At 41.3% G+C, this 27,649-nt stretch overlaps 1 protein-coding gene across 1 annotated transcript in view; it reads right to left on the bottom strand.

The window, feature by feature from the left end:
* Positions 1-1,890: 1,890 nt before the first annotated feature.
* Positions 1,891-27,649, bottom strand: part of LOC121380464 — a 30,566-nt gene continuing 4,807 nt past the window's right edge. Inside the window, exons 4-11 of the mRNA XM_041509284.1 lie at positions 18,925-19,041; positions 16,606-18,465; positions 15,658-15,840; positions 11,297-11,418; positions 9,304-9,366; positions 5,410-5,499; positions 4,832-4,955; positions 1,891-2,521 (exon numbers count right to left, since the gene is read on the bottom strand). Of these exons, the coding sequence (XP_041365218.1) occupies positions 2,289-2,521; positions 4,832-4,955; positions 5,410-5,499; positions 9,304-9,366; positions 11,297-11,418; positions 15,658-15,840; positions 16,606-18,465; positions 18,925-18,943 (2,694 nt within the window). The 5' untranslated portion in view covers positions 18,944-19,041 and the 3' untranslated portion in view covers positions 1,891-2,288. The remainder of the gene's footprint in view (positions 2,522-4,831; positions 4,956-5,409; positions 5,500-9,303; positions 9,367-11,296; positions 11,419-15,657; positions 15,841-16,605; positions 18,466-18,924; positions 19,042-27,649) is intronic.

Here is a 27,649-nt window from a genome sequence, read left to right on the forward strand (position 1 = left end):
AAACTGTTGTTTCTACAGTGCAACCTAATTTAATGTACACCTCACAAAACACATGTATTTTGTACAGTTTTGTACAAATGCAATATGTCATATTTGAAAAAATAATTTTTTTTAAAATAATACTCCTGAAGATATTATTGTCAGATGTGTGTGTGTGCTCAGCTATATATGTAGAGACAGCATGGCTATTCAGAGTACCTCAACTCCTTAAACTTATTCCATTGAAACACATGTACTTGACTGACCCCTAGATTATGAAGACCTCAATAGGCACATCAAAGAAATATCAGTATTAAAAAAATACAATGTCTGAGGAAGGAAAAACCAACATGACTGCATCTGTATGAAGTAATGACTTAATGTCCTGCACATCACTGTTGGAAGAAAATCCTGTATGCTGAGTGTGGGCATCTTCAAGTTACCATGTGCGGGAATTTCAAATCCATCAGCTATGCAGATTTTCAAATTGGACCATCAAAACCATTGGCAGCCACCAATATTCCTGACTATATTTTATGTATACCCTACTGCAGTTGGAGGTTTTAAAAATTTGTGATATCTGGAATTATCATGCAGCTTTCGCATATTTATTTTTGATTCATTACTAAAAAAAACTGTTTTTAAGTGACATAATTACCCGAACATCTATTTTATTGCATTATTTTCTAATCCAGATCAATACAATATGTATATTGGATGTATTCCTACAATCTGTAATCCAGCATATCATTTAGCTATTAACATTGGATAATACAGCATTAACAATAAAATAAATCATCAAATTACACCAAGGTAGATAATCAAATCTGGAAAAATTGGTTCCAAATCTAGTATACACTTAAAATACACTTCATGGGAGCAAACTAAGTGATTATTTTAAAAAAAGATTTGATCTGGAGACCTAAAGATATGTTTAACAAGCTTATTGTTATGTATAAATGAGAACAGAAGGCACAATAGTGACAAAATTTTTAATTATGGCTTTGGTAAAAAAATTCTTCAAAGTAAAAAAATGTTTCCCCTAAAACTACAAATTTGTCTAAAATATGACTTAGCACCCTATAAATATGCCAAAAGGACAATAAAAATCAAGGTCTTTAAAAAGTTAAGCTATCAGAAGTACACACATGAAACATTAACTATGTTTATAGAAGTTAAAGACATTATCCCAATATTGGCACATGTTATTTTTAATATAAAAATAAATTGCTATTAAAATCTAAGTTCAGACTGCCTAGATATATTAACATATTTAAGAGCAGTTGTATATGGCAAGTCAAACACCATGTAAATAAGAACATTCAAATCTGTATAGTATGAATTATAGGCCAAAACCAACTTTTCCTCAGTGCTAATTTTTGTTCAAACTCCATTCAGAGCTATGTACAGTAATTATTGTCAAGGTCAAGGTCATTGTGAACTTGCATGGCCGAGTGACGGCTAATTAATCAAATAGTGTAGTTTAATTTAATTAAATCACAAAAATCATAATCTTTTTTATTATGCACTGAATATGTGCTATAGGTTGGACTATACCAATTCAAATCCCATAGGCGACCATGTTAACGTTTGTGTTTAAAAACACTATATGCAATATATCAACCAAACTGTGACCCATAAATATCAGTACTACAACCCCTACCTCAAAGTATTAACTGCAGAAAATGGTACCTTTCATGGCTCATTTTCGGTATAACCAGATGTTTCTGCAACACCCTTAGTTTCGTACAAAATTTTAGTACTTTTTTTTACAGGTACCCCATACATGTTCCAAGCACAAGGCTACTTGACACGGTGGTACTACATCAAATAAAATTGCATACATTTTTAGCCCAGATGAAACTAATTTTTTTTACAACCAACACACTCACATTTATAACCAATCACAGGACTTGTGGTGTTAACTTCTGTATCAAAAGTTCGGTACACCTCGAACTTCGACCCAGCCGGAAATTAATTGGTATAGTGCAACCTATAGGACTCGCAAGCTTGGCTAGGATACGAGCCTGAATGGCTCGTAAAAGTTATTTGTACAAATTACATTGATTCTCCAAAATGACACGGTCAGCATATCTCAAAATCCTGTGAAACCAGTCTTGAATATCGATCTTTTCCATGGTTTCATGCAAAACATTTACAGTGGTGTATCTTCAGTTCTACTGGAGAAACATGGCAGGGATCGCTTGGTTGGTGGTGGGCTCTAAAGATTTGCAAACAGGAAGTCCTTTTAAACCAAAATAGTACACTGGAATTATTTCGTTGTAATTTGTTATAGGCACATAGCTGAACTAAATAAGGACTGAAAGGTGTGAAATTTGTTGTTTTACATAATGTATTCTCTTATTAGCCAATATCACCTGTTTACGCGTTCCGTCAAAAAACGACAGCCAGTTGAGAGATTTGAGAATGTCTGCCACATTGATGAACCAGCTGCACTGAAAACAACCAATATTGACCATCTTCGACTTAGTTTTCAGACCCTCCAACACCCACGCCAGCAGCCACCAAATGGATTCCAACTCTGTCCAAAAGATAAACTATCATCAGCTGTATGTTAAAGTGACAGAACCTAGTTTTTTGTTTAAACTACGACATATTTTTCACATTTTTATCATTTAAATTAGATGTTGTTACATTTTATTATTTAGAATATTCACTTTTGTACACATGAAGTGGTTCTGGTCATCCAGGTTTTTTTAATACCTCAAAATGCATTTTACATACATGTAATTCCTGATATGCACGTTCACGGTCTAGTTATTTTTAGATGGTATTTCCCCATTTAAACATCACAGATTTTAGCTTCTTTTTGTTATAATGTTACAGGTTTGTAGATTAACTAAAATGATTATCCATTTTCACAGGCTAAAACTAGAGTATGCGCCTTTAACGGCCACTGAGCCTTCACCAGATATTGTATACCTAGGTAATGTTGATCTGTCTCAAATATTAGTCCATGGGCCAGAGTCAAAATTGGTATCACCTTAGCAGGCAAAGTCTCATGGTGTTTTTGAAATAGCCCTATGCCTGTAGTTAATAATTTAGTATGATATACTTTTGTAAGGAGTAGCTTTTTGGTGGATATTACCCCATAAACATAGTGAGGCGAGGACAAATTATTGTACAATATTTTGTTGTAGGGATAACACAATGTGTCATAACTTTGCAACCAATGGACATAGCCACACAAATTAGCACTCAAAATGCTATTAGATAAGCTATTAGTCCAGGTGGTATGGGTTCTGAGGTATTGGTATCAATAGGTTTTTGCATGGCGGCCATTTGGGAAATCCATGACGACAACCATAACATATCTTAAGACAAGTGGTCCCTTTTAAAAGTTGAAATCTAAGGCAATGGTAAAATACTGTCAATTTGTTACTGGTAGTGTGTAAGATCTGTTGACTGCCTGCAAAGTAATTATGGGTTTTTCACATTTTTATGTTAGTTTTGTAAATATGACTTCCTATCGTTTGTTGTAAATACACCTTTTTTTCAAAACAATTTAACAATGACCCCTTTAATTACTCACAGGGTGTCTGTCATTCACATTCTAAGCAGTTGAGTTGAAATATGTCCCTCATACTTGAAGCAGTGGTGCCATTAATGCCATGGTGTCGGATTTTAAAAACCAACAGAATGTCATGACCTTCTGACCTTCAGTGACCTCATTATTATACCAATTTGTATATATTGTATATCAGTGTGTAGAGGGTCTTAATACAAACACTTTGAATGCTAATTTGTGTGGCTATATCCATTGGTTGCAAAGTTATGACACATTTTGTTATCCCTATCCCTATCCCAAAATATTGTACAAGAATTTGTCCTCACCTCACTGTTTATGGGGTGATATCCACCAAAAAGCTACTCAGTGGGGTAGGAATGTGCCAAAATGTTGGAGGGGGAGGGTGGGGGGCCACACTTTTACACTATAATAAAGCAAATATAAAGCAAAATATCTGAAAAGTGGGGGGCACATGTCCCTCCAGTGGTAAAGTGTTTGCCTGATGTGGGGCGGACTGGGATCAATCCCCATCGGTGGCCCAGTGCACCATGACTGGTATACCAAAGGCCGTGGTATGTGTTATTCGATGGTGAATAAAAAGATCCATTGCTACTAATGGAAAAATGTTGCGGGTTTCCTCTACGACCATGTATCAAAATTATCAAATGTTTTCAATCTAATAACCAGTGAGTAATACATCTACCGGTATGTGCTCCAGTGGTGTTGTTAAACAAAACAAACTTTAATGTTTCTAACTTTGAGGGGTGTGAGATAACATTTCAAATTTTCAAAGTAGGGTAGAACAAATGTAGCGCATGTTGTGTTAAAGGTAGGGGCGCTGTGTTTTGCTATCCTTGTGTTAACTTGATGACGGTGCACACGCAGCCGTGAGTTCATCTCTTACAATGATGACAGTGCACACGCAGCCGTGAGTTCATCTCTTACAATGATGACAGTGCACACGCAGCCGTGAGTTCATCTCTTACAATGATAAAGTAGAGTACAATGATTAATTAATCATCGGCTATTGGATGTCAAACATTTGACCATTCTGACTCGTAGTCATCAAATAAAACCACTACATTTTTTTCCATTAGCAACAAGGGATCTTTTATATGCACTTTCCCACAGACAGGAAAGCACATACCACGGCCTTTGACCAGTTGTGGTGCACTGGTTGGAATGAGGAAAGACCCAATCAGTTGAATGGAGCCACCGAGGTGGTTCGATCCTGCAACACAAGCACCTCAACTGACTGAGCGAAGTCCTTCTACACTCAATAAGAAAAGCTTGATGTACTACAACTGGGTGATAAACATGTACCTCCTTTAATGAGGCAGTTGAACTGATCCTGTTCGTTGTAACTGTGCACTACTACGCCAGCTGTTATAATGGCTTTAGCCTTTGTCCACGGTTTGTCACACATCGTCACAGCTTTAGACAGAATCTTAAAAAGAAAAAAGAAAAGATTTTGTTCAATGAACAGCAGCTTCTATCAGAACTAGCTAAGAAGTGACATGGTCTTATCGACATGAACTGAATTAACTGTGGGCTACTTGCTTGCTTTTCAAATTTATGGTAGGCCCTAGTCAGTGGAGAATATGCTAGGCCAGGAGTAAAAGCTCAAAATAGTTCCAAACCTGAACAATATTAATTGCATTTCCACTATGTACGATTGTAAAGATATGAAAAAGTATATTATGATGGCCATTTCTGACGCCATCTTGAATTCCCGTGTTAGCTCTTCATTGATTTGCGAGGACTTTTGGCACGGTAAAAATAATTTGAGAACCTTTAACTAAGTCTCAAATGAGCTCAACCATAGATTACATCTATGATGGTGCGATTTATTTTAAACAGTCCAACACATTTAAATTACTTTTAAAACAATAAATATTTACCTTAATACCACTGTCTTGAAGCTTTTCGTCCCCGGTTTTTGTCATGATATGCATGCTCCATATTAGCCGAATAATGCACTCATCCAAAAACTACAACAAAACACCAAGTTCTAAATGAGACAGATAACTGACAAATTTTGTTCGGAAACTTGTAGCCAATATCAAATAGACTCGATCAAATAAAATGTAACAAAGACTGTTATTGGTTTTAACTAAATGCACTTATATTTTCAGTTAGGTGTTGTTTTTGTCAAATGCATTATTAGTTTGGAACTGAAATCTACAAGTGTGAATACTTACGAAAACAAAACACTAGTCAAAGGGAAAGAAATCGATTTGTATTAATGGCACCTCAGCACATTGTTGACATGCAAATGGTCAAAATCGAGACTATGAGAGAGAGAGAGAGAGAGAGAGGGGGCACTACTAGCTGGACAAGAGCTCTACTAGCTGGACAAGGGCTCTACTAACTGGACAAGGGCTCTACTAACTGGGTTAGGGCTCTACTAACTGGACAAGGGCTCTACTAGCTGGACAAGGGCTCTACTAACTGGGTTAGGGCTCTACTAACTGGACAAGGGCTTTACTAGGTAGACAAGGGCTCTACTAGCTGGGTTAGGGCTCTACTAGCTGGACAAGGGCTCTATTAACTGGACAAGGGCTCTACTAGCTGGACAAGGGCTCTACTAACTGGACAAGGGCTTTACTAGCTGGACAAGGGCTCTATTAACTGGACAAGGGCTCTACTAGCTGGACAAGGGCTCTACTAACTGAGTTAGGGCTCTACTAGCTGGACAAGGGCTCTATTAACTGGACAAGAGCTCTACTAGCTGGACACGGGCTCTACTAGCTGGGCAAGAACTCTACTAACTGGACAAAGGCTCTACTAACTGGGTTAGGGCTCTACTAGCTGGGCAAAGGCTCTACTAGCTGGGCAAAGGCTCTACTAGCTGGGTTAGGGCTCTACTAGCTGGGCAAGGACTCTACTAGCTGGACAAGGGCTCTACTAACTGGGCTAGGGATCTACTAGCTGGGATAGGACTCTGCTAACTGGACAAGGGCTCTACTAAGCGAGCAAGGGCTCTACTAGCTGGGCAAGGGCTCTACTAACTGGGTTAGGGCTATACCAGCTGGGTATGGGCTCTACTAACTGGGTTAGGGCTATACTAGCTGGGTAAGGGCTCTACTAGCTGGATTAGGGCTCTACTAGATGGCAAGGGCTCTACTAACTGGACAGGGGCTCTACTAACTGGGTTAGGGCTCTACTTGCTGGGCAAGGGCTCTACTAGCTGGATTAGGGCTCTACTAGCTGGGCAAGGACTCTACTAACTGGGCAAGGGCTCTACTAGCAGGGCAAGGGCTCTACTAACTGGGTTAGGGCTCTACTAGCTGGGCAAGGACTCTACTAACTGGGTTATGGCTCTACTAACTGGGTAAGGACTCTACTAACTGGGTTAGGGCTCTACTAGCTGGGTAAGGGCTCTACTAACTGGGTTAGGACTATACTAGCTGGGTAAGGGCTCTACTAGCTGGATTAGGGCTCTACTAGCTGGGCAAGGACTCTACTAACTGGACACGGGCTTTACTAGCTAGACAAGGGCTCTACTAACTGGGTTAGGGCTCTACTAGCTGGGCAAGGACTCTACTAACTGGGTTATGGCTCTACTAACTGGGCAAGGACTCTACTAACTGGGTTAGGGCTATACTAGCTGGGTAAGGGCTCTACTAGCTGGATTAGGGCTCTACTAGCTGGATTAGGGCTCTACTAGCTGGGCAAGGGCTCTACTAACTGGACAAGGGCTCTACTAACTGGGTTAGGGCTCTACTAGCTGGGCAAGGACTCTACTAACTGGGTTAGGGCTCTACTAGCTAGGCAAGGACTCTACTAACTGGGTTAGGGCTCCACTAGCTGGACAAGGGCTGTACTAACTGGACAAGGGCTGTACTGACTGGACAAGGGCTCTACTAACTGAGCAAGGGCTCTAATAACTGGTCAAAGGCTCTACTAACTGTACAAGGGCTCTACTAGCTGGGAAAGGGCTCTACTAGTTGGGCAAGGACTTTACTAACTGGACAAGGGCTGTACTGACTGGACAAGGGCTCTACTAACTGAGCAAGGGCTCTAATAACTGGTCAAAGGCTCTACTAACTGTACAAGGGCTCTACTAGCTGGGAAAGGGCTCTACTAGTTGGGCAAGGACTTTACTAGCTGGGCAAGGGCTCTACTAACTGGACAAGGGCTCTACTAACTGGGTTAGGGCTCTACTAGCTGGGCAAGGGCTCTACTAACTGGGTTAGGGCTCTACTAGCTGGGCAAGGACTCTACTAACTGGACAAGGGCTCCACTAGCTGGACAAGGGCTCTACTAACTGGACAAGGGCTTTACTAGCTGGACAAGGGCTCTATTAACTGGACAAGGGCTCTACTAGCTGGACAAGGGCTCTATTAACTGAGTTAGGGCTCTACTAGCTGGACAAGGGCTCTATTAACTGGACAAGAGCTCTACTAGCTGGACACGGGCTCTACTAGCTGGGCAAGGACTCTACTAACTGGACAAAGGCTCTACTAACTGGGTTAGGGCTCTACTAGCTGGGCAAGGACTCTACTAACTGGGTTAGGGCTCCACTAGCTGGACAAGGGCTGTACTAACTGGACAAGGGCTGTACTGACTGGACAAGGGCTCTACTAACTGAGCAAGGGCTCTAATAACTGGTCAAAGGCTCTACTAACTGTACAAGGGCTCTACTAGCTGGGAAAGGGCTCTACTAGTTGGGCAAGGACTTTACTAAATGGACAAGGGCTCTACTAACTGGACAAGGGCTCCAGTAACTAATCAATAGCTGTACTAACTGGACAAGGGCTCTACTGAATGGACAAGGGCTTTACTAACTGAGCAAGGGCTCTACTGAATGGACAAGGGCTCTACTAACTGAGCAAGGGCTCTACTAATTGAGCAAAGGCTCTACTAACTGGTAAAGGGCTCTACCAACTGGACAAGGGCTCTACTAACTGGACAAGGGTTCTATTAACTGTGCAAGGGCTTTACTAACTGGACAAGGGTTCTACTAACTGGGCAAGTGCTCTACTAGCTGAGCAAGGGCTCCATTAACTGGACAAGGGCTCCACTAACTGGACAAGGGCTCCACTAACTGGACAAGGGCTCTACTAACTGAGCAAGGGCTCTACTAGCTGGACAAGGGCTCTACTAACTGAGCAAAGGCTCTACTAACTGGACAAGGGCTCTACTAACTGGGCAAAGGCCATGGGCGGATCCAAGGGGGGGGACCAGAGGGACGCGTCCCCCCCAAAAATTGTTCAAGTGCCCTCAAAATGTCCAAGTGCCCTTTTTGTTTGTAGAATTTTTTTTTTTTTTAAGTAAACAATAATTATATTGTAGATAAATGAAATCAAGATTTTCGTGTACATGCGCAAGCTTGCAGATATGTGTCTGTGTTATTGAGTCTCAATGGGGCCCCATTGAGGTTCTAACGCGAGTGACGCCAATTTACTTCATTATTGCTAGTATATTATGACGTAGAACTGTAGGAATTCATATTAATTGTAAATATCAAAACTTGTAGTAAGGTGCCCTTTTGACGAGTCAATGTGCCCTTCTTTTTTGGTCCCCCCCCCCCCTAAAAATATTTCCTGGATCCGCCCATGAAAGGCTCTACTAACTGAACAAGGGCTCTACTAACTGGGCTAGATACCACACACACACACACACACAAAGTAAGAAAAATACCGGTATTCTAAAACGCAAAAAAAAACACAAGAAAGGAAAAAAGAACAACATCCAAAGAAAGTTTAAAAAAACAAATTAAAAACCCCACACAACACAAACAACGAACTGTCAGTAAACAAGAGATAAACAGGAAAGTGGTATGATGTTACCTCAGATTTGCTGAAAACACCAGATAGGATGTCTGGGATGTCGACGTCGTCAGACAGGAAGTGCTAAAACAGAAACAAACAGATTGATGATTGATGTTAAGGGCTCACAACTAAAACAGTTATGTTGTGTGTCTACTCTTTGTCGTAATCAGAGTTGCCACCATTTTTAAAGATTTGTTTTGGGGGTTTTAAAGTTTTATTATTGTTATTTTTTAATGGGGATGCAAAAGCTCTACATTATAATTTGAATAAACGAATACAATTGTTTTCGTTTTGAATTTTTCTTAATGTTTAGAAATCTCTGTGTAATATTGTTTGATTTGGTGTAATCAAATATTGTTTTTAGGATCCAAGGTCATTGAAAAGCCAGGTTTCCATAAAATCGGCAACTGGCGGAGACTGACGCAGATAAATAGACTAAAGCAATCGTTTTAAAGGAACACAGTCGCAGAAGGTCTGTGTTGGATCGTCGACGGATACATGGATTTATCCAGGCATTCTGTGGGTCAGAAGACAGGCCCAAACGGAAGTGGCACTGAAAATTCCCAATATATATATATCTGTGGTAATAAATGAATTTAACAGTGGTGTACTGCATCATTCAGTGGCCTGGAAATTCCCAATATATATATATATATATATATATATATATATGGTAATAAATAAATTTAACAGTGGTGTACTGCATCATTCAGTGGCCTGGAAATTCCCAATATATATATATATATATATATATATATATATATATATATATATATATATATATATATATATATATATATATATGGTAATAAATGAATTTAACAGTGGAAATTCCCAATATATATATATATATATATATATATATATATATATATATATATATATATATATATATATGTGGTAATAAATGAATTTAACAGTGGTGTACTGCATCATTCAGTGGCCTGGAAATTCCCAATATATATATCTGTGGTAATAAATGAATTTAACAGTGGTGTACTGCATCATTCAGTGGCCTGGAAATTCCCAATATATATATCTGTGGTAATAAATGAATTTAACAGTGGTGTACTGCATCATTCAGTGGCCTGGAAATTCCCAATATATATATATATATGTGGTAATAAATGAATTTAACAGTGGTGTACTGCATCATTCAGTGGCCTGGAAATTCCCAATATATATATATATGTGGTAATAAATGAATTTAACAGTGGTGTACTGCATTATTCAGTGGCCTGGAAAAGTATCCCAAATTAGTATGATTTACTCACGCTAATTATTCTTTGGTCTATGACGTCAGCCTGCATGTGTCACTTTTTGGTCTATGACGTCAGCCTGACACATGCCTGTACAGAAACCAGACCTTACTGCAGGCACATAAACACGAACATTAAAGTTTGCTTCTCACCACTAGAGCATATTGATATATTAATCATCAGCTATTGGATGTCAGACATTTGATAATTCTGACATATAGTCTTCTGAGAAACCCTTCCACATTTTCCCATTATCAGCAAGGGCTTTTTATATGCATTTTCCCACAGACAGGACAGCACATACCATGGTTTTTGATATTCCAATTTACCAGTTGTGGGTCACTGTTTGAGATGGGGAAAAAACCCAATGGTCTGCTAAGCAGACTGAATTCTAAAACCTAATGGTCTGCTAAGCAGACTGAATTCTAAAACTCAATCTCACCTGAGGCGAATGCTCAACTGCCTGAGCAACTCAAACGACTGATCACAAATTGGGTTCACCCTACATGCGCATAGGTCTACTTTCAAAAATAATGTAAACCCAATAGGAACAGAGGGGAGAGTCAGTGTGCCCACCAACTTTAGGATGTTAATATATTGGGGTTTTTTTTTTTTTGCCTTACTCCATATACATAAAGATTAAAATCTGGCTTGTGTTCCTTCCCCACTACACACATATTGCCCCCCCCCCGTTCCCAATATCGTTGCGACGGGCCTGAATGTGCCAGTGAAATATAACTGATATATCTTACTGCCATGAGCTTTGGGTAAAGCGGGACGTAGAGTGATAAAGTCTCCAGGAGGTACGCAGTACACATTATCGTCTCCGAATCATTTGATGACCCTTGTTTTCTCAACCACAATAAAGTGTTTTCTGTGAAATAAAAAAGAAGAAGTCAGTTTAAAAATTTCAGAGGAATGTTTTTATGAATGTTTTAATATTATTTAACTATTCTTAATAAAATAATAAAAAAAATAATAATAATAATAACAATAATAATAATAATAATAATAATAATGCAGGGGGTGGTGGTAAGCATAGGAGAAGAAAAATATATCAAACAGCAAAATTGTCTCCGATTTGCCTTGAACCTCTGAGGTGGATAGTATCGCAATATGGGTAGCCTCCACCGTGCTATAATACAGCGAACATTTTGTTGTGAAAATATTGATTAGCGATATTTCTAGTCAATTGAAAATGGATTAACAACTACTGTTTAATGTTTTAAAATTGTGTATCGATCTTTGGAACCTGCGTAGCGAATCGCGACGTGATACTGAACAAAATGTTCCCTGTAATATATTATTTACATCAGTATTATTTACATTCGTTTTATGCTAGCTGCGCGGTATCACTAATTATTTGGACATAAACTATCTTAAAAGCAGAAACAAAATGCAATATATCTACTAAATCCAGCGCAGTTCGTATGTGATACAGGTACTTCGTCTTCTCCAGCCAGGGTACCATTCCGTACACTATACTGCACTTCGTAGTTCATCAAGAGCCTAGCCATCTCCAAGATCAAGGGCCAGTACGCTCGATATTTGGTCGGGGACACCTCGGACACCAGCTCACTGCCGGGAGGCATTCTTGAGGGCAACTTTAAGAAGTTTCCTGACGGAGTTGAGTGTGCCATCCACGCCATGGAACTACGAGACGGGAAGTTTGGACTTGTGGTGACGTCGCGCCGAGATGATCTCTACAGACAGGGAATACTCTTCGAAGACATGGACAACTACACCATCCACAGAGTACTGAAGATCATCGCTGGTGCCCATTACGTCGAGCTAGCTAAGACCTTGCTAGCCCACCGTTGGAGGAAACTGGTGCCACAGTTCAACGCCAAGCACTTCATCTCGTCCCCGTAGTCGCCAACCGTTCCAAGGGCTTAGTTGGACTTTAATTATTTTTTTTTTTTTTTTTTTTTTTTTTTTTTTTTTTTTTTGTAAACAGTCCGACGCACTTTATTTTGGCAGCCCGTCTAAATTGCTCAAATCACTTTAAAACCCTTTCGGTCGAGCAGTCTAATTTTGTTCTTTGGACTTAAATGTTTGTCCAGACATGAGTTGTATGAATGAGCTCATTTTGGCTTTAGGTCTTTGACCTAACTACTAAATTCGTATTCCAAATTCCGCCCACCTTAAACTCACACGCTCCCCCCCCCCCCCCCCCCCCCCGGACCATTTAGATCGGACTTTAAACTTTTAGACCTCCGTTCAAAATTATATGTCGAAATTCTTCTCTTTTTTTAATATTATTAAATAGTCCGATCCTCTCTTCTTTCTCTTATTTATTTTTGGACTGTCCATCTAAAATGCTCCAAATTATATAAATATTCGGCCGAGCAGTCAATTCTTTTTATTTTTGGCTTGTAACTTTATTTATTTTTATTTTTTTAATTCTATTAACTTTTTTACTAATAGCTATTTTCAAAATTCTGCCCATTTTCAACTCTATCCTCCCCTCATCCCGAGGAAGTCGGACTCTGGATGGGCGTGTTGGAAACCCTAGTGGTATATGGACACGTTAAATTGTTATCTATCTATCTATCAAGATAAACGTCTCCGGCACGATAGTTTTTATTGTGATATTTATTGCTGTGCCGTAGATGTTAAAATGTTATATAAGAGAAATGTCATTTTGGATTGTAACTTTTTGTCTTGTTCCTATAGTCATATATTTGGTCTTTTTGTGTTTATGAACATTTTATTATAGTAACACCATTTTTATACACTATTCAGATCTTGCTGTAGTTTATCTTGACATCTGGAATGGTAGCTTGGCTTGCGAAGATGTTTACCTTGGTGAACTATGCATTTCGTAGTATGCTACAGATATGGAATGGTAGCTTGGCTTGCGAAGATGTTTACCTTGGTGAACTATGCATTTTGTAGTAGCTATAGATATGGAATGGTAGCTTGGCTTGCGAAGATGTTTACCTTGGTGAACTATGCATTTTTGTAGTATGCTACAGATATGGAATGGTAGCTTGGCTTGCGAAGATGTTTACCTTGGTGAACTATGCATTTTGTAGTATGCTACAGATATGGAATGGTAGCTTGGCTTGCGAAGATGTTTACCTTGGTGAACTATGCATTTTGTAGTATGCTACAGATATGGAATGGTAGCTTGGCTTGCGAAGATGTTTACCTTGGTGAACTATGCATTTTGTAGTATGCTACAGATATGGAATGGTAGCTTGGCTTGCGAAGATGTTTACCTTGGTGAACTATGCATTTTGTAGTATGCTATAGATATGGAATGGTAGCTTGGCTTGCGAAGATGTTTACCTTGGTGAACTATGCATTTTGTAGTATGCTACAGATATGGAATGGTAGCTTGGCTTGCGAAGATGTTTACCTTGGTGAACTATGCATTTTGTAGTATGCTACAGATATGGAATGGTAGCTTGGCTTGCGAAGATGTTTACCTTGGTGAACTATGCATTTTGTAGTATGCTACAGATATGGAATGGTAGCTTGGCTTGCGAAGATGTTTACCTTGGTGAACTATGCATTTTGTAGTATGCTATAGATATGGAATGGTAGCTTGGCTTGCGAAGATGTTTACCTTGATGAACTATGCATTTTGTAGTATGCTACAGATATGGAATGGTAGCTTGGCTTGCGAAGCTGCATGTATGTGTGGCAATATCGAGTTTTATCTGTATATAATGGTACTGTATAATGTTTGTAATATGTTTCCTCTAACTAATTAAATGATTGTTATTTACAGGTAATCACTGTATGTTATGTTTTAATGTTTACTATACGGTACCTAATAATTATTAATCCAATGTCTCTTCCAGGTAATTCTGAAAGATGATAGTGTTCCTTTAATTTAATCATTTACTTTTAATACAGCTTCTTTATTCCAGGTGCTGAATCTTGCACAAGCACCTAACAATAGCACCTGCATTCTTGCGCTGTGTCTGTCCTTTGTTCTAAACTTTCAAGCTTGCGTCTACTGTAAGCTGGTATTCAGTCTTGGTGTTTCTGTCCAGCTTCTAGTTATATAATCTTAAGCATAAATACTGAGAGTTCTTGTTCTCAGTGTGGAAATGATATTGTCGCTATTGCTGTGATGTTGAATTCTTATAGGATTTCTAAGGTTAGTTATTTGTATTGGTTATTTGTAGTATTTGTAGTATTCATGTTTCTTATCTAGTGTATTTGTTTACGGGCAGGTTCTAAATGCAAATTACTGTTTATGGATTAAGTCGGTGCATTATAATATATTGTAATAATACGTAAAATAACTTCTGCAAATATTTTTATCTAAAGTAATTAAGTAACAGATGAAGTATATTAAATTAATTAAGTTCTAATGTCTAAATGGTTATGTAATTAATATTATGATTTCTTATAACTAAATACTAATGGCTTTTAATATTAATGTTAATTTGATTATGGTGTGATAGTTAACTGAGAGTAAGATGTTTGCACAGTTTGTATTGGTGTATAATTTAATGATGTACGTATTATACCTATTATAGTATCTGTAAGATACTTAGTGTGGTTTATTATTTTATTTAGATCTCTATCGTTGACTGTGTGTGTCAAAAACAACAAAGCATCCTCTTTGCAAGTCTTTTAGCATTGCACTGCGAGATCGCAAAGTTGCGAGAGTTTAGTGAATTAGGCCTCAGGTGTTACAACCTTAGGTACACACACTTGGTATGTACATGACTGTGTTGTTTTAATTACTGTGGATTGTATATTTGTATAAAAGTTTAATGATTAACATATACTATTGTGTCATATGTATTGTGAATGTATTGTTTAGTAGGAACCGTATATAAATATGTGATTCGATATATATGTTAACTATATGTGACATTATAGGAAATGTCATGTGTCCATTGTCATATATATATATATATATATATATATATATATATATATATATATATGTGTGTATATGTGTGTGTATTTCTTATCGTAATGTCATGTACTGTATTCTTACTGTATTTTAATTTATTGTTTTGATGTTTCAGGGTTTAAAAAATACTTTGTGTATGATGTTTAATAAAATACCATTGTCCTGAACCGTGCAGCTGTTTGTCGTCTGTTGGGACACGAACCTAATGCTGTTACATATGATATGTACCTGGGAATTTGTCTTCACACATGAGTTGGGCGACGTGTTTCCGACTGTAGACGTGGTGCGTGAACACCTCCTGTAGAATGCCGTGGAAATCACAAGTCGTCGTCTCCGTCTCCTGGGTGACGAACTCAACATGCAGATCTTTCAACTTCAACAGCATACAACGAACCTCTTGCAGAAGGTTTTCTTAAAACCAAGCACATATATGGGTATATATGTAAAAATCAAATTAAAAATAAAAATCAATATTTAATTGATTCACACACACACACACACACACACACACACACACACACACACACAAACACAAACACAGAGAGAGAGAGATGCATGCACGCATATATACATACATACATACATACATACATACACATGCACGCACACAAACACACATCTCTTAAATACTATGTAACACCCCAGTTTGCAGCAGGTAGATTAATTATAAAGTGCATTTTAATATGTGAACTTCCTGCGAAGGTTAATACCATATATACTCTTAAAAAAAGTAGGGGAACTCTAATAAGAATTTACAATAACAACTGTATGATCAACAGAATGAAAAAGATTGACAGAAATAATGTTCCACAGTGATTAATCGACCTTCCTGGAAACTGTCAAAATCGAGAATGACACCCTACACACGTGTACGGGGCAACTGCAAATTGTGGAATGTGTTCGGTGTGTTGATAAACAGACCTGAACGTTCTTTACTAGGATGTATGTGGTCAAAACGTATATATTCAGTCTATTAGTTAATATTAACATTAATATTTCAGGTTCCCCTACTTTTTTGAAGAGTATATATATATATATATATATATATCTATGTCTATGTCTATGTCTATGTCTATGTATGTATATATGTATGTATACACTTTTTAATAGAAAACAGTACCATGATCAGCCAAGGGTATTACTTTGGTTAAAAAGGAAACAATATCAATAGCTTACCATCACAGAACTCCGCCAATTGCGTCTTCATACTTTCAACTCGGACCATACTTAATGGTAAAGTGTGGTCAAGTGCTTCGGCTGTTACGCTGGCACCATGAGTGATGAGGAAATGTGCGCTCACAAGATCTCCGCCTTCACAAGCATAATGTAAAGGTGTCATGTTGTTTTTGCCTTTCACACTGAGAGGAAAGCCTTCTTTTTCCATCGTGCAGAGAATGTTAACTTTTCCATACTTTGCTGCAATACAGATCAGAGGTTCAGTAATTCTCACTTCTTTGAGAGTGGCTGAATTTAATATATCCTGGGTCTGCTGTGGCGTGTGGACGCATTTGACTTCTGATAATGCGCTGGATAGAACAATATGGGCTAAGGGAGGATGCAGCTTTTTGTACAGCATACTGAATGCCTCGGTGTTTCCACTGATGGTTGCTCCATACAATGCCTTAACCAGTTTGGTTTCTAAAAAGGAGCAATGTCGCAGAATCCTTTTGCATAATATTCCATTCTTGTTCCATGTGGACCAGTAGATAAAATTTGCACACTTCTTGTCTTTGTCCTTGAGAAGGGTACTCAATTTAGTATACTTTAAGAGTTTTGCCATCTTTCCTGATCTCGCTTGCAGCTGCTTAAAGAAGATCCGAACAAAGCTTTGTACAGAACAAGCCTGATGACTACATACTAGTGACAGGTCAGTCGTTTTTTCTTGAACTGTTTCTGCAAATCGCACAGCCAGGGTTTTAAACTGATCTTCTAGAATTTGTATCAAAAACCATTTTTCACAGTCTGGTTCTGTAGGGTTGGATCCATCAACTATTCGCACTCGCTGATATATGAAGTCCAAACTGCAGCACTTGAGCACCAGTGATGGGCTGTAGCACCCAATGACATATGCAATTGCATCAAAAATAGAAGGGTGTCTGGCCATTACAAGACAGCCGTCAGATGTTAGGAAACACGAACATAAAACATCCATGGCTTCTTTAATATCTTTGTGGTTCGGTACCTTGATCTCAACGTGTTTCAGGAAATCCCGGATTTCTACAGAGTATGTACTTATATCCTGCATTTTAATACTGCCGTTTCTAAGGATGAGCAGGTGAAATATGGCTTTGTAGTTTTCTTTTTCAATATACAAATTCTCTATAATGTTCACCAAAAATTCTAGTGGTTCAGCAAAAAACCTTTTAGGATCTGGCTTAAAGTAACCAAGTATGTGTGTGTCAATGAAGAGTCTGCAGCATTCAGGAAAGCCAATGCTTTTTGTGGTAATAGTAATGACACTTTTCATATCATCTTCCTGCATATTATATGTAATGCTGCGGAGGTGAATTTCAAGGATTTTTCGTTTTTCGTTTTCTGACAATGAATTTTTCTGCGTGAGATCAAGAACGCGGTCACCTTCAAATATAGACCAATGTGAACTTCTAAACACGCGTGCTTCTTTTAGTAAGTAGTTCCTTGATGTTATGATCACGTGCAACTTTGTAGTCTGAATAGCGATGTTATTGTCTTTTTCATGATTCCAGTGAGCCAAAAACTTGTCCATAATATCTTTTGCGTTTTCTAAATCCGCAGCAGAATGTAAGGAAGACTTCCCAAAGATGTCGTCACATAATATTGCGGTCTTTTCCTTTGGATTCCAATAATCCAAATCACGCCTTTCCCTCACAACCAAAGGATTGTAACCCTTCTGAATCTGATCAAGAAGAATTTGTCGACTCATCAATGTCTTGCCTTCACCTGGACCACCCGTTAAGGTCACGTGTCCAGACTGACAAATCACTTGTTTGGCTTTGGAAAAAGCAAACGTTTCTACAAACAGCTTTTCGTCGGCTTTCAGTTCTTGTATAATTTGTTCTGGAATTAACAAACAAACATATGTTGAATGCAAATATACTTGTTTTCAATTTAATACAGAGATATTCGTTTCTCTCATCCCTAGTTCGATCTTGCAAGAAAGTCTCCTGGATATACTTCAAAGATCACAGATATGGGCAACTGGGAACGTTTCTTTATGTAATGTTTGTACTAGCAGTTGCAAATACAATGTAATACAAATGGTAACATGTTTACTTTTGTTTACATGACAATGAGATTTATGTTACAAATTTTATAGTGAAAACACCCTGTTGTTATGTTTGTATTGCATTAGTAAAATATATAAAATGATGGAGAAGTAAGAGGTAAGAGTGCTTCTTTAAAACCTGAACTTAATATGCTGCTTTAAAACCTGAACCTAATATGCTGCTTTAAAACCTGAATCTAATATGCTTTGTTTTTAGATTGTTCACTGGCAAAAGAACAAAGTTGCCTAACCATGCCTGTTTTCTCTCATCTGATCAACATGGATTTCCTGTGGGTTGCAAAAGGTTTCTGGGAAATTGGGAAAGGTATCGGATTCCTGAGCTGGTGACGAGTCTACTATATCTTGATCTGTGAAAAACAAAATACACATTTTAACAACTTCAAAACTGTCTGCTATTGATAAACGGATTTTTAAAACCCCCACACAAAAACAAATAACAAGACATTCCAGGCACCGTACTTATAAAACCTAAAGTCCAAACCAAAATGCTAACAACTACGAAAAATTGCTTTCCTACCTTTATTTTTCGTTAGATTTTACTCACATTTTGTCCAGACAGAAATCTAAGAAAAACCATTGAAATGACACAGATTCCACATACTAAAGTACTGTCGGAAATAGAATAAAAATGATTTTCGTCGATTATTTCTTACATATTAAACTGACAAGTAAATATTTGGTAAATAGCTATTTAATAATAGTCTACCTAATTTAGCATTACTTGTTTGGGCGCTCATTGATGTTCAAGGTGGTGTTTGAAATAAAAATAAAAAAGTAAACAGGTGATTTGTGCACTTTATTGGAATAGACTATAAAAAAATTGGTCAATGTGTCAGTTTCATTGCTGTTAAAATATTTGAGGGACTCTTTCTGTTTGTAGTCATTTATAAGTAAAACTGTCAAGAACCATTATGAGTGATCCATTATACTGGTATTAAAGGTGCTATCTCAATGTTGCACAATGACAGCTATTGCAAATCATTTTTTTAATATATATAAAAATCTCGATTTAACATTTAAAGAAGACACCTTTAACAAGATGCCCATAAATGATTATAGGAAATAATTTTATCTACTGGTAGAAAATACATTTTATTGGAGAATCTTTATCACAGCTCGCATATAACTATGATATAGCACCTTTAAATTGTTGCAAGATTGTGTAAATTTCTAATGTACTTATATTGAATTTATATTCAATAAATATGCTTATCATAATTAATAATTTATGCTGCAATTCAAAATAATCAGTTTTAAATTAAAAGTTTGTTTTAGGGTAAATGAAATGGACACATCAAAATGTGTTACAGTCTGTTCCAATAAAAGTCACAAATCACCTGTTTACTGACATCTTTAGTTTAATTTCAAGAGTAAACACTACCTTGTACGTCAATGAGAGCCCAAACAAGTAAATGCTAAATTAGGTAGAGTATCATTGAATGGGTATTTACAAAATATTTACTTGTCAGTTTAATATGAAAGAAATAATCGACGAAAATCATTTTTATTCTATTTCGACAGTCTTTAAATGATAACCATGTCACCAATATGGACTTCACTGAGATCACATAGGGCAAAAAGCATGTAATTTTGTGCCGGCTGCCATTTTGACTTTTTATGGAATATTCTTCAAGAGGGGTGAAAGGATATGACTTATCTAGCAACGTCATAAAATGTTATGATATAAAAGCAAATTTTTAAAATTATTTTTTGTTTGTTTAAATATACCACTAAAGATCATTGATTTTAGATTAATTACGTCACATACTTGGGAAGCTTTCATCCCTCTTGAAGAGTATGCCATAAAGCTAAATGGCAGACGGCAGAAAACTGCATGTATTTTTCCCTATGCTATCTCAGCAAAGTCGATACTGGCGGCATCATTACAGTCTCATATGTGGAATCTGTGTCACTGTAATGGGTTTTTTACAACTTGTGTGTGGACAAAATTTGGGGGAAATGTAACAGTAGGAGAGTAATTTAGAGTCTCGAGTGCTGGCCTCGGCTGGTTGAACAACTATGATCACCTCAACAACATTGCGATGGATATATTTTCGACACTCGTTCATAAATCTGAATGAAAAAAGAACGTATTCCGTTATCAAAATCTTATCTCTGCACTAGGCAGAGTCGAAAGGATGCTAGGCAAAGTGGTGATTGTTTCCATGATAGAAAGCAGTGGAGTATATACAGCTGTGATGACATGAAGGTGTTCGCAAAAGATGAGCATATCCTGCCCTACCGGTGCAATCCGTCACGAGCACGGCCTACAGCCATCAAGTCCATAGTTGAAATGTACAGGATGTTCACCACAACGAAAAGGCTTGTACAAGAGGGATCCATTTAAAAAATAATTTAAAACAAGTTTTTTTTTTAAATAATTAAAATCGAAAATTAAGAAAGAATGCTTAAGTCGGCACCCAAATGTCAGTTTTGGAAATAATTGCAGAAAAGTCATTTATAGCACATTTAAATTGTCCATCTTCACAAAATTCACAATTTCATATGAAATGACTATTTTTTTCAGTTAGTGTTATGGGCATAATGTCAAACTGCCCCTGGATATACAATAATAATTATTCTGGTGGTGGCCATGAAGATATTTCAAAGGACTATTAAAGGACCAAAGTCCAGAGTTCTTTATCCTGAATTCGTAGCCAAGCCAAATTAAATGAGCATCACAATTAAAACCAGACATCTCGGGGTGGCACGTGGCTCACCAACATCACAGTTAGAACCAGACATCATGGGGTTGGCACTGACTCACCAGCATTACAGTTAGAACCAGACATCTTGGGGTGGCACGTGACTCACCAGCATCACAGTTAGAACCAGACATCTTGGGGTGGCACGTGACTCACCAGCATCACAATTAGAACCAGACATCTTGGGGGTGGCACGTGACTCACCAGCATCACAGTTAGAACCAGACATCTTGGGGGTGGCACGTGGCTCACCAGCATCACACTTAGAACCAGACATCTTGGGGTGGCACGTGCCTCACCAACATCACAGTTAGAACCAGACATCTTGGGGTGGCACGTGGCTCACCAGCATCACATTTAGAACCAGACATCTTAGGGTTGCACGTGGCTCACCAGCATCACAGTTAGAACCAGACATCTTGGGGTGGCACGTGGCTCACCAGCATCACAGTTAGAACCAGACATCTTGGGGGTGGCACGTGACTCACCAACATCACAGTTAGAACCAGACATCTTGGGGGTGGCATGTGGCTCACCAGCATCACAGTTAGAACCAGACATCTTGGGGTGGCACGTGGCTCACCAGCATCACAGTCAGAACCAGACATATTGGGGGTGGCACGTGGCTCACCAGCATCACAGTTAGAACCAGACATCTTGGGGTGGCACGTGGCTCACCAGCATCACAGTTAGAACCAGACATCTTGGGGTGGCACGTGGCTCACCAGCATCACATTTAGAACCAGACATCTTGGGGTTGCACGTGACTCACCAGCATCAGAGTTAGAACCAGACATCTTGGGGGTGGCACGTGGCTCACCAGCATCACAGTTAGAACCAGACATCTTGGGGTGGCACGTGGCTCACCAGCATCACAGTTAGAACCAGACATCTTGGGGTGGCACGTGGCTCAACAGCATCACAGTTAGAACCAGACATCCTGGGGGTGGCACGTGGCTCACCAGCATCACAGTTAGAACCAGACATCTTGGGGGTGGCACGTGGCTCACCAGCATCACAGTTAGAACCAGACATCTTGGGGTGGCACGTGACTCACCAGCATCACAGTTAGAACCAGACATCTTGGGGGTGGCACGTGACTCACCAACATCACAGTTAGAACCAGAAAGCATGGGGTTGGCACGTGACTCACCAGCATCACAGTTAGAACCAGACATCTTGGGGGTGGCACGTGGCTCACCAGCATCACAGTTAGAACCAGACATCTTGGGGGTGGCACGTGGCTCACCAGCATCACAGTTAGAACCAGACATCTTGGGGTTGGCACGTGACTCACCAGCATCACAGTTAGAACCAGACATCATGGGGTTGGCACGTGACTCACCAGCATCACAGTTAGAACCAGACATCTTGGGGTTGCACGTGGCTCACCAGCATCACAGTTAGAACCAGACATCTTGGGGGTGGCACATGGCTCACCAGCATCACAGTTAGAACCAGACATCTTGGGGGTGGCACGTGGCTCACCAGCATCACAGTTAGAACTAGACATCTTGGGGGTGGCACGGGACTCACCAACATCACAGTCAGAACCAGACATCTTGGGGGTGGCACGTGGCTCACCAGCATCACAGTCAGAACCAGACATCTTGGGGGTGGCACGTGGCTCACCAGCATCACAGTTAGAACCAGACATCTTGGGGTGGCACGTGGTTCACCAGCATCACAGTTAGAACCAGACATCATGGGGTTGGCACGTGACTCACCAGCATCACAGTTAGAACCAGACATCTTGGGGTGGCACGTGACTCACCAGCATCACAGTTAGAACCAGACATCTTGGGGTGGCACGTGACTCACCAGCATCACAGTTAGAACCAGACATCTTGGGGTGGCACGTGGCTCACCAGCATCACAGTTAGAACCAGACATCTTGGGGTGGCACGTGGCTCAACAGCATCACAGTTAGAACCAGACATCCTGGGGGTGCACGTGGCTCACCAGCATCACAGTTAGAACCAGACATCTTGGGGGTGGCACGTGGTCACCAGCATCACAGTTAGAACCAGACATCTTGGGGTGGCACGTGACTCACCAGCATCACAGTTAGAACCAGACATCTTGGGGGTGGCACGTGACTCACCAACATCACAGTTAGAACCAGAAAGCATGGGGTTGGCACGTGACTCACCAGCATCACAGTTAGAACCAGACATCTTGGGGGTGGCACGTGGCTCACCAGCATCACAGTTAGAACCAGACATCTTGGGGTGGCACGTGGCTCACCAGCATCATAGTTAGAACCAGACATCTTGGGGTGGCACGTGGCTCACCAGCATCACAGTTAGAACCAGACATCTTGGGGTTGGCACGTGACTCACCAGCATCACAGTTAGAACCAGACATCATGGGGTTGGCACGTGACTCACCAGCATCACAGTTAGAACCAGACATCATGGGGTTGGCACGTGACTCACCAGCATCACAGTTAGAACCAGACATCTTGGGGTTGCACGTGGCTCACCAGCATCACAGTTAGAACCAGACATCTTGGGGGTGGCACGTGGCTCACCAGCATCACAGTTAGAACCAGACATCTTGGGGGTGGCACGTGGCTCACCAGCATCACCGTTAGAACTAGACATCTTGGGGTGGCACGGGACTCACCAACATCACAGTCAGAACCAGACATCTTGGGGGTGGCACGTGGCTCACCAGCATCACAGTCAGAACCAGACATCTTGGGGGTGGCACGTGGCTCACCAGCATCACAGTTAGAACCAGACATCTTGGGGTGGCACGTGGTTCACCAGCATCACAGTTAGAACCAGACATCTTGGGGTGGCACGTGGCTCACCAGCATCACAATTAGAACCAGACATCTTGGGGTTGCACGTGACTCACCAGCATCAGAGTTAGAACCAGACATCTTGGGGGTGGCACGTGGCTCACCAGCATCACAGTTAGAACCAGACATCTTGGGGTGGCACGTGACTCACCAGCATCACAGTTAGAACCAGACATCTTGGGGTGGCACGTGACTCACCAGCATCACAGTTAGAACCAGACATCTTGGGGTGGCACGTGGCTCACCAGCATCACAGTTAGAACCAGACATCTTGGGGTGGCACGTGGCTCAACAGCATCACAGTTAGAACCAGACATCCTGGGGGTGGCACGTGGCTCACCAGCATCACAGTTAGAACCAGACATCTTGGGGGTGGCACGTGGCTCACCAGCATCACAGTTAGAACCAGACATCTTGGGGTGGCACGTGACTCACCAGCATCACAGTTAGAACCAGACATCTTGGGGGTGGCACGTGGCTCACCAGCATCACACTTAGAACCAGACATCTTGGGGTGGCACGTGCCTCACCAACATCACAGTTAGAACCAGACATCTTGGGGTGGCACGTGGCTCACCAGCATCACATTTAGAACCAGACATCTTAGGGTTGCACGTGGCTCACCAGCATCACAGTTAGAACCAGACATCTTGGGGTGGCACGTGGCTCACCAGCATCACAGTTAGAACCAGACATCTTGGGGGTGGCACGTGACTCACCAACATCACAGTTAGAACCAGACATCTTGGGGTGGCATGTGGCTCACCAGCATCACAGTTAGAACCAGACATCTTGGGGTGGCACGTGGCTCACCAGCATCACAGTCAGAACCAGACATATTGGGGGTGGCACGTGGCTCACCAGCATCACAGTTAGAACCAGACATCTTGGGGTGGCACGTGGCTCACCAGCATCACAGTTAGAACCAGACATCTTGGGGTGGCACGTGGCTCACCAGCATCACATTTAGAACCAGACATCTTGGGGTTGCACGTGACTCACCAGCATCAGAGTTAGAACCAGACATCTTGGGGTGGCACGTGGCTCACCAGCATCACAGTTAGAACCAGACATCTTGGGGTGGCACGTGGCTCACCAGCATCACAGTTAGAACCAGACATCTTGGGGTGGCACGTGGCTCAACAGCATCACAGTTAGAACCAGACATCCTGGGGGTGGCACGTGGCTCACCAGCATCACAGTTAGAACCAGACATCTTGGGGGTGGCACGTGGCTCACCAGCATCACAGTTAGAACCAGACATCTTGGGGTGGCACGTGACTCACCAGCATCACAGTTAGAACCAGACATCTTGGGGGTGGCACGTGACTCACCAACATCACAGTTAGAACCAGAAAGCATGGGGTTGGCACGTGACTCACCAGCATCACAGTTAGAACCAGACATCTTGGGGGTGGCACGTGGCTCACCAGCATCACAGTTAGAACCAGACATCTTGGGGGTGGCACGTGGCTCACCAGCATCACAGTTAGAACCAGACATCTTGGGGTTGGCACGTGACTCACCAGCATCACAGTTAGAACCAGACATCATGGGGTTGGCACGTGACTCACCAGCATCACAGTTAGAACCAGACATCTTGGGGTTGCACGTGGCTCACCAGCATCACAGTTAGAACCAGACATCTTGGGGGTGGCACGTGGCTCACCAGCATCACAGTTAGAACCAGACATCTTGGGGGTGGCACGTGGCTCACCAGCATCACAGTTAGAACTAGACATCTTGGGGGTGGCACGGGACTCACCAACATCACAGTCAGAACCAGACATCTTGGGGGTGGCACGTGGCTCACCAGCATCACAGTCAGAACCAGACATCTTGGGGGTGGCACGTGGCTCACCAGCATCACAGTTAGAACCAGACATCTTGGGGTGGCACGTGGTTCACCAGCATCACAGTTAGAACCAGACATCATGGGGTTGGCACGTGACTCACCAGCATCACAGTTAGAACCAGACATCTTGGGGTGGCACGTGACTCACCAGCATCACAGTTAGAACCAGACATCTTGGGGTGGCACGTGACTCACCAGCATCACAGTTAGAACCAGACATCTTGGGGTGGCACGTGGCTCACCAGCATCACAGTTAGAACCAGACATCTTGGGGTGGCACGTGGCTCAACAGCATCACAGTTAGAACCAGACATCCTGGGGGTGGCACGTGGCTCACCAGCATCACAGTTAGAACCAGACATCTTGGGGGTGGCACGTGGTCACCAGCATCACAGTTAGAACCAGACATCTTGGGGTGGCACGTGACTCACCAGCATCACAGTTAGAACCAGACATCTTGGGGGTGGCACGTGACTCACCAACATCACAGTTAGAACCAGAAAGCATGGGGTTGGCACGTGACTCACCAGCATCACAGTTAGAACCAGACATCTTGGGGGTGGCACGTGGCTCACCAGCATCACAGTTAGAACCAGACATCTTGGGGTGGCACGTGGCTCACCAGCATCATAGTTAGAACCAGACATCTTGGGGTGGCACGTGACTCACCAACATCACAGTTAGAACCAGACATCTTGGGGTGGCACGTGGCTCACCAGCATCACAATTAGAACCAGACATCTTGGGGGTGGCACGTGGCTCACCAGCATCAATATTAGAACCAGACATCTTGGGGTGGCACGTGGCTCACCAGCATCACAATTAGAACCAGACATCTTGGGGTGGCACGTGGCTCACCAGCATCACAGTTAGAACCAGACATCTTGGGGGTGGCACGTGGCTCACCAGCATCACAGTTAGAACCAGACATCTTGGGGGTGGCACGTGGCTCACCAGCATCACAGTTAGAACCAGACATCTTGGGGTTGGCACGTGACTCACCAGCATCACAGTTAGAACCAGACATCATGGGGTTGGCACGTGACTCACCAGCATCACAGTTAGAACCAGACATCTTGGGGTTGCACGTGGCTCACCAGCATCACAGTTAGAACCAGACATCTTGGGGGTGGCACGTGGCTCACCAGCATCACAGTTAGAACCAGACATCTTGGGGGTGGCACGTGGCTCACCAGCATCACCGTTAGAACTAGACATCTTTGGGGTGGCACGGGACTCACCAACATCACAGTCAGAACCAGACATCTTGGGGGTGGCACGTGGCTCACCAGCATCACAGTCAGAACCAGACATCTTGGGGGTGGCACGTGGCTCACCAGCATCACAGTTAGAACCAGACATCTTGGGGTGGCACGTGGTTCACCAGCATCACAGTTAGAACCAGACATCTTGGGGTGGCACGTGGCTCACCAGCATCACAATTAGAACCAGACATCTTGGGGTTGCTCGTGACTCACCAGCATCAGAGTTAGAACCAGACATCTTGGGGGTGGCACGTGGCTCACCAGCATCACAGTTAGAACCAGACATCTTGGGGTGGCACGTGACTCACCAGCATCACAGTT

The sequence above is a fragment of the Gigantopelta aegis genome, chromosome 9 (assembly GCF_016097555.1).
Source record: "Gigantopelta aegis isolate Gae_Host chromosome 9, Gae_host_genome, whole genome shotgun sequence".
Taxonomy (NCBI): Eukaryota; Metazoa; Mollusca; class Gastropoda; order Neomphalida; family Peltospiridae; genus Gigantopelta; species Gigantopelta aegis.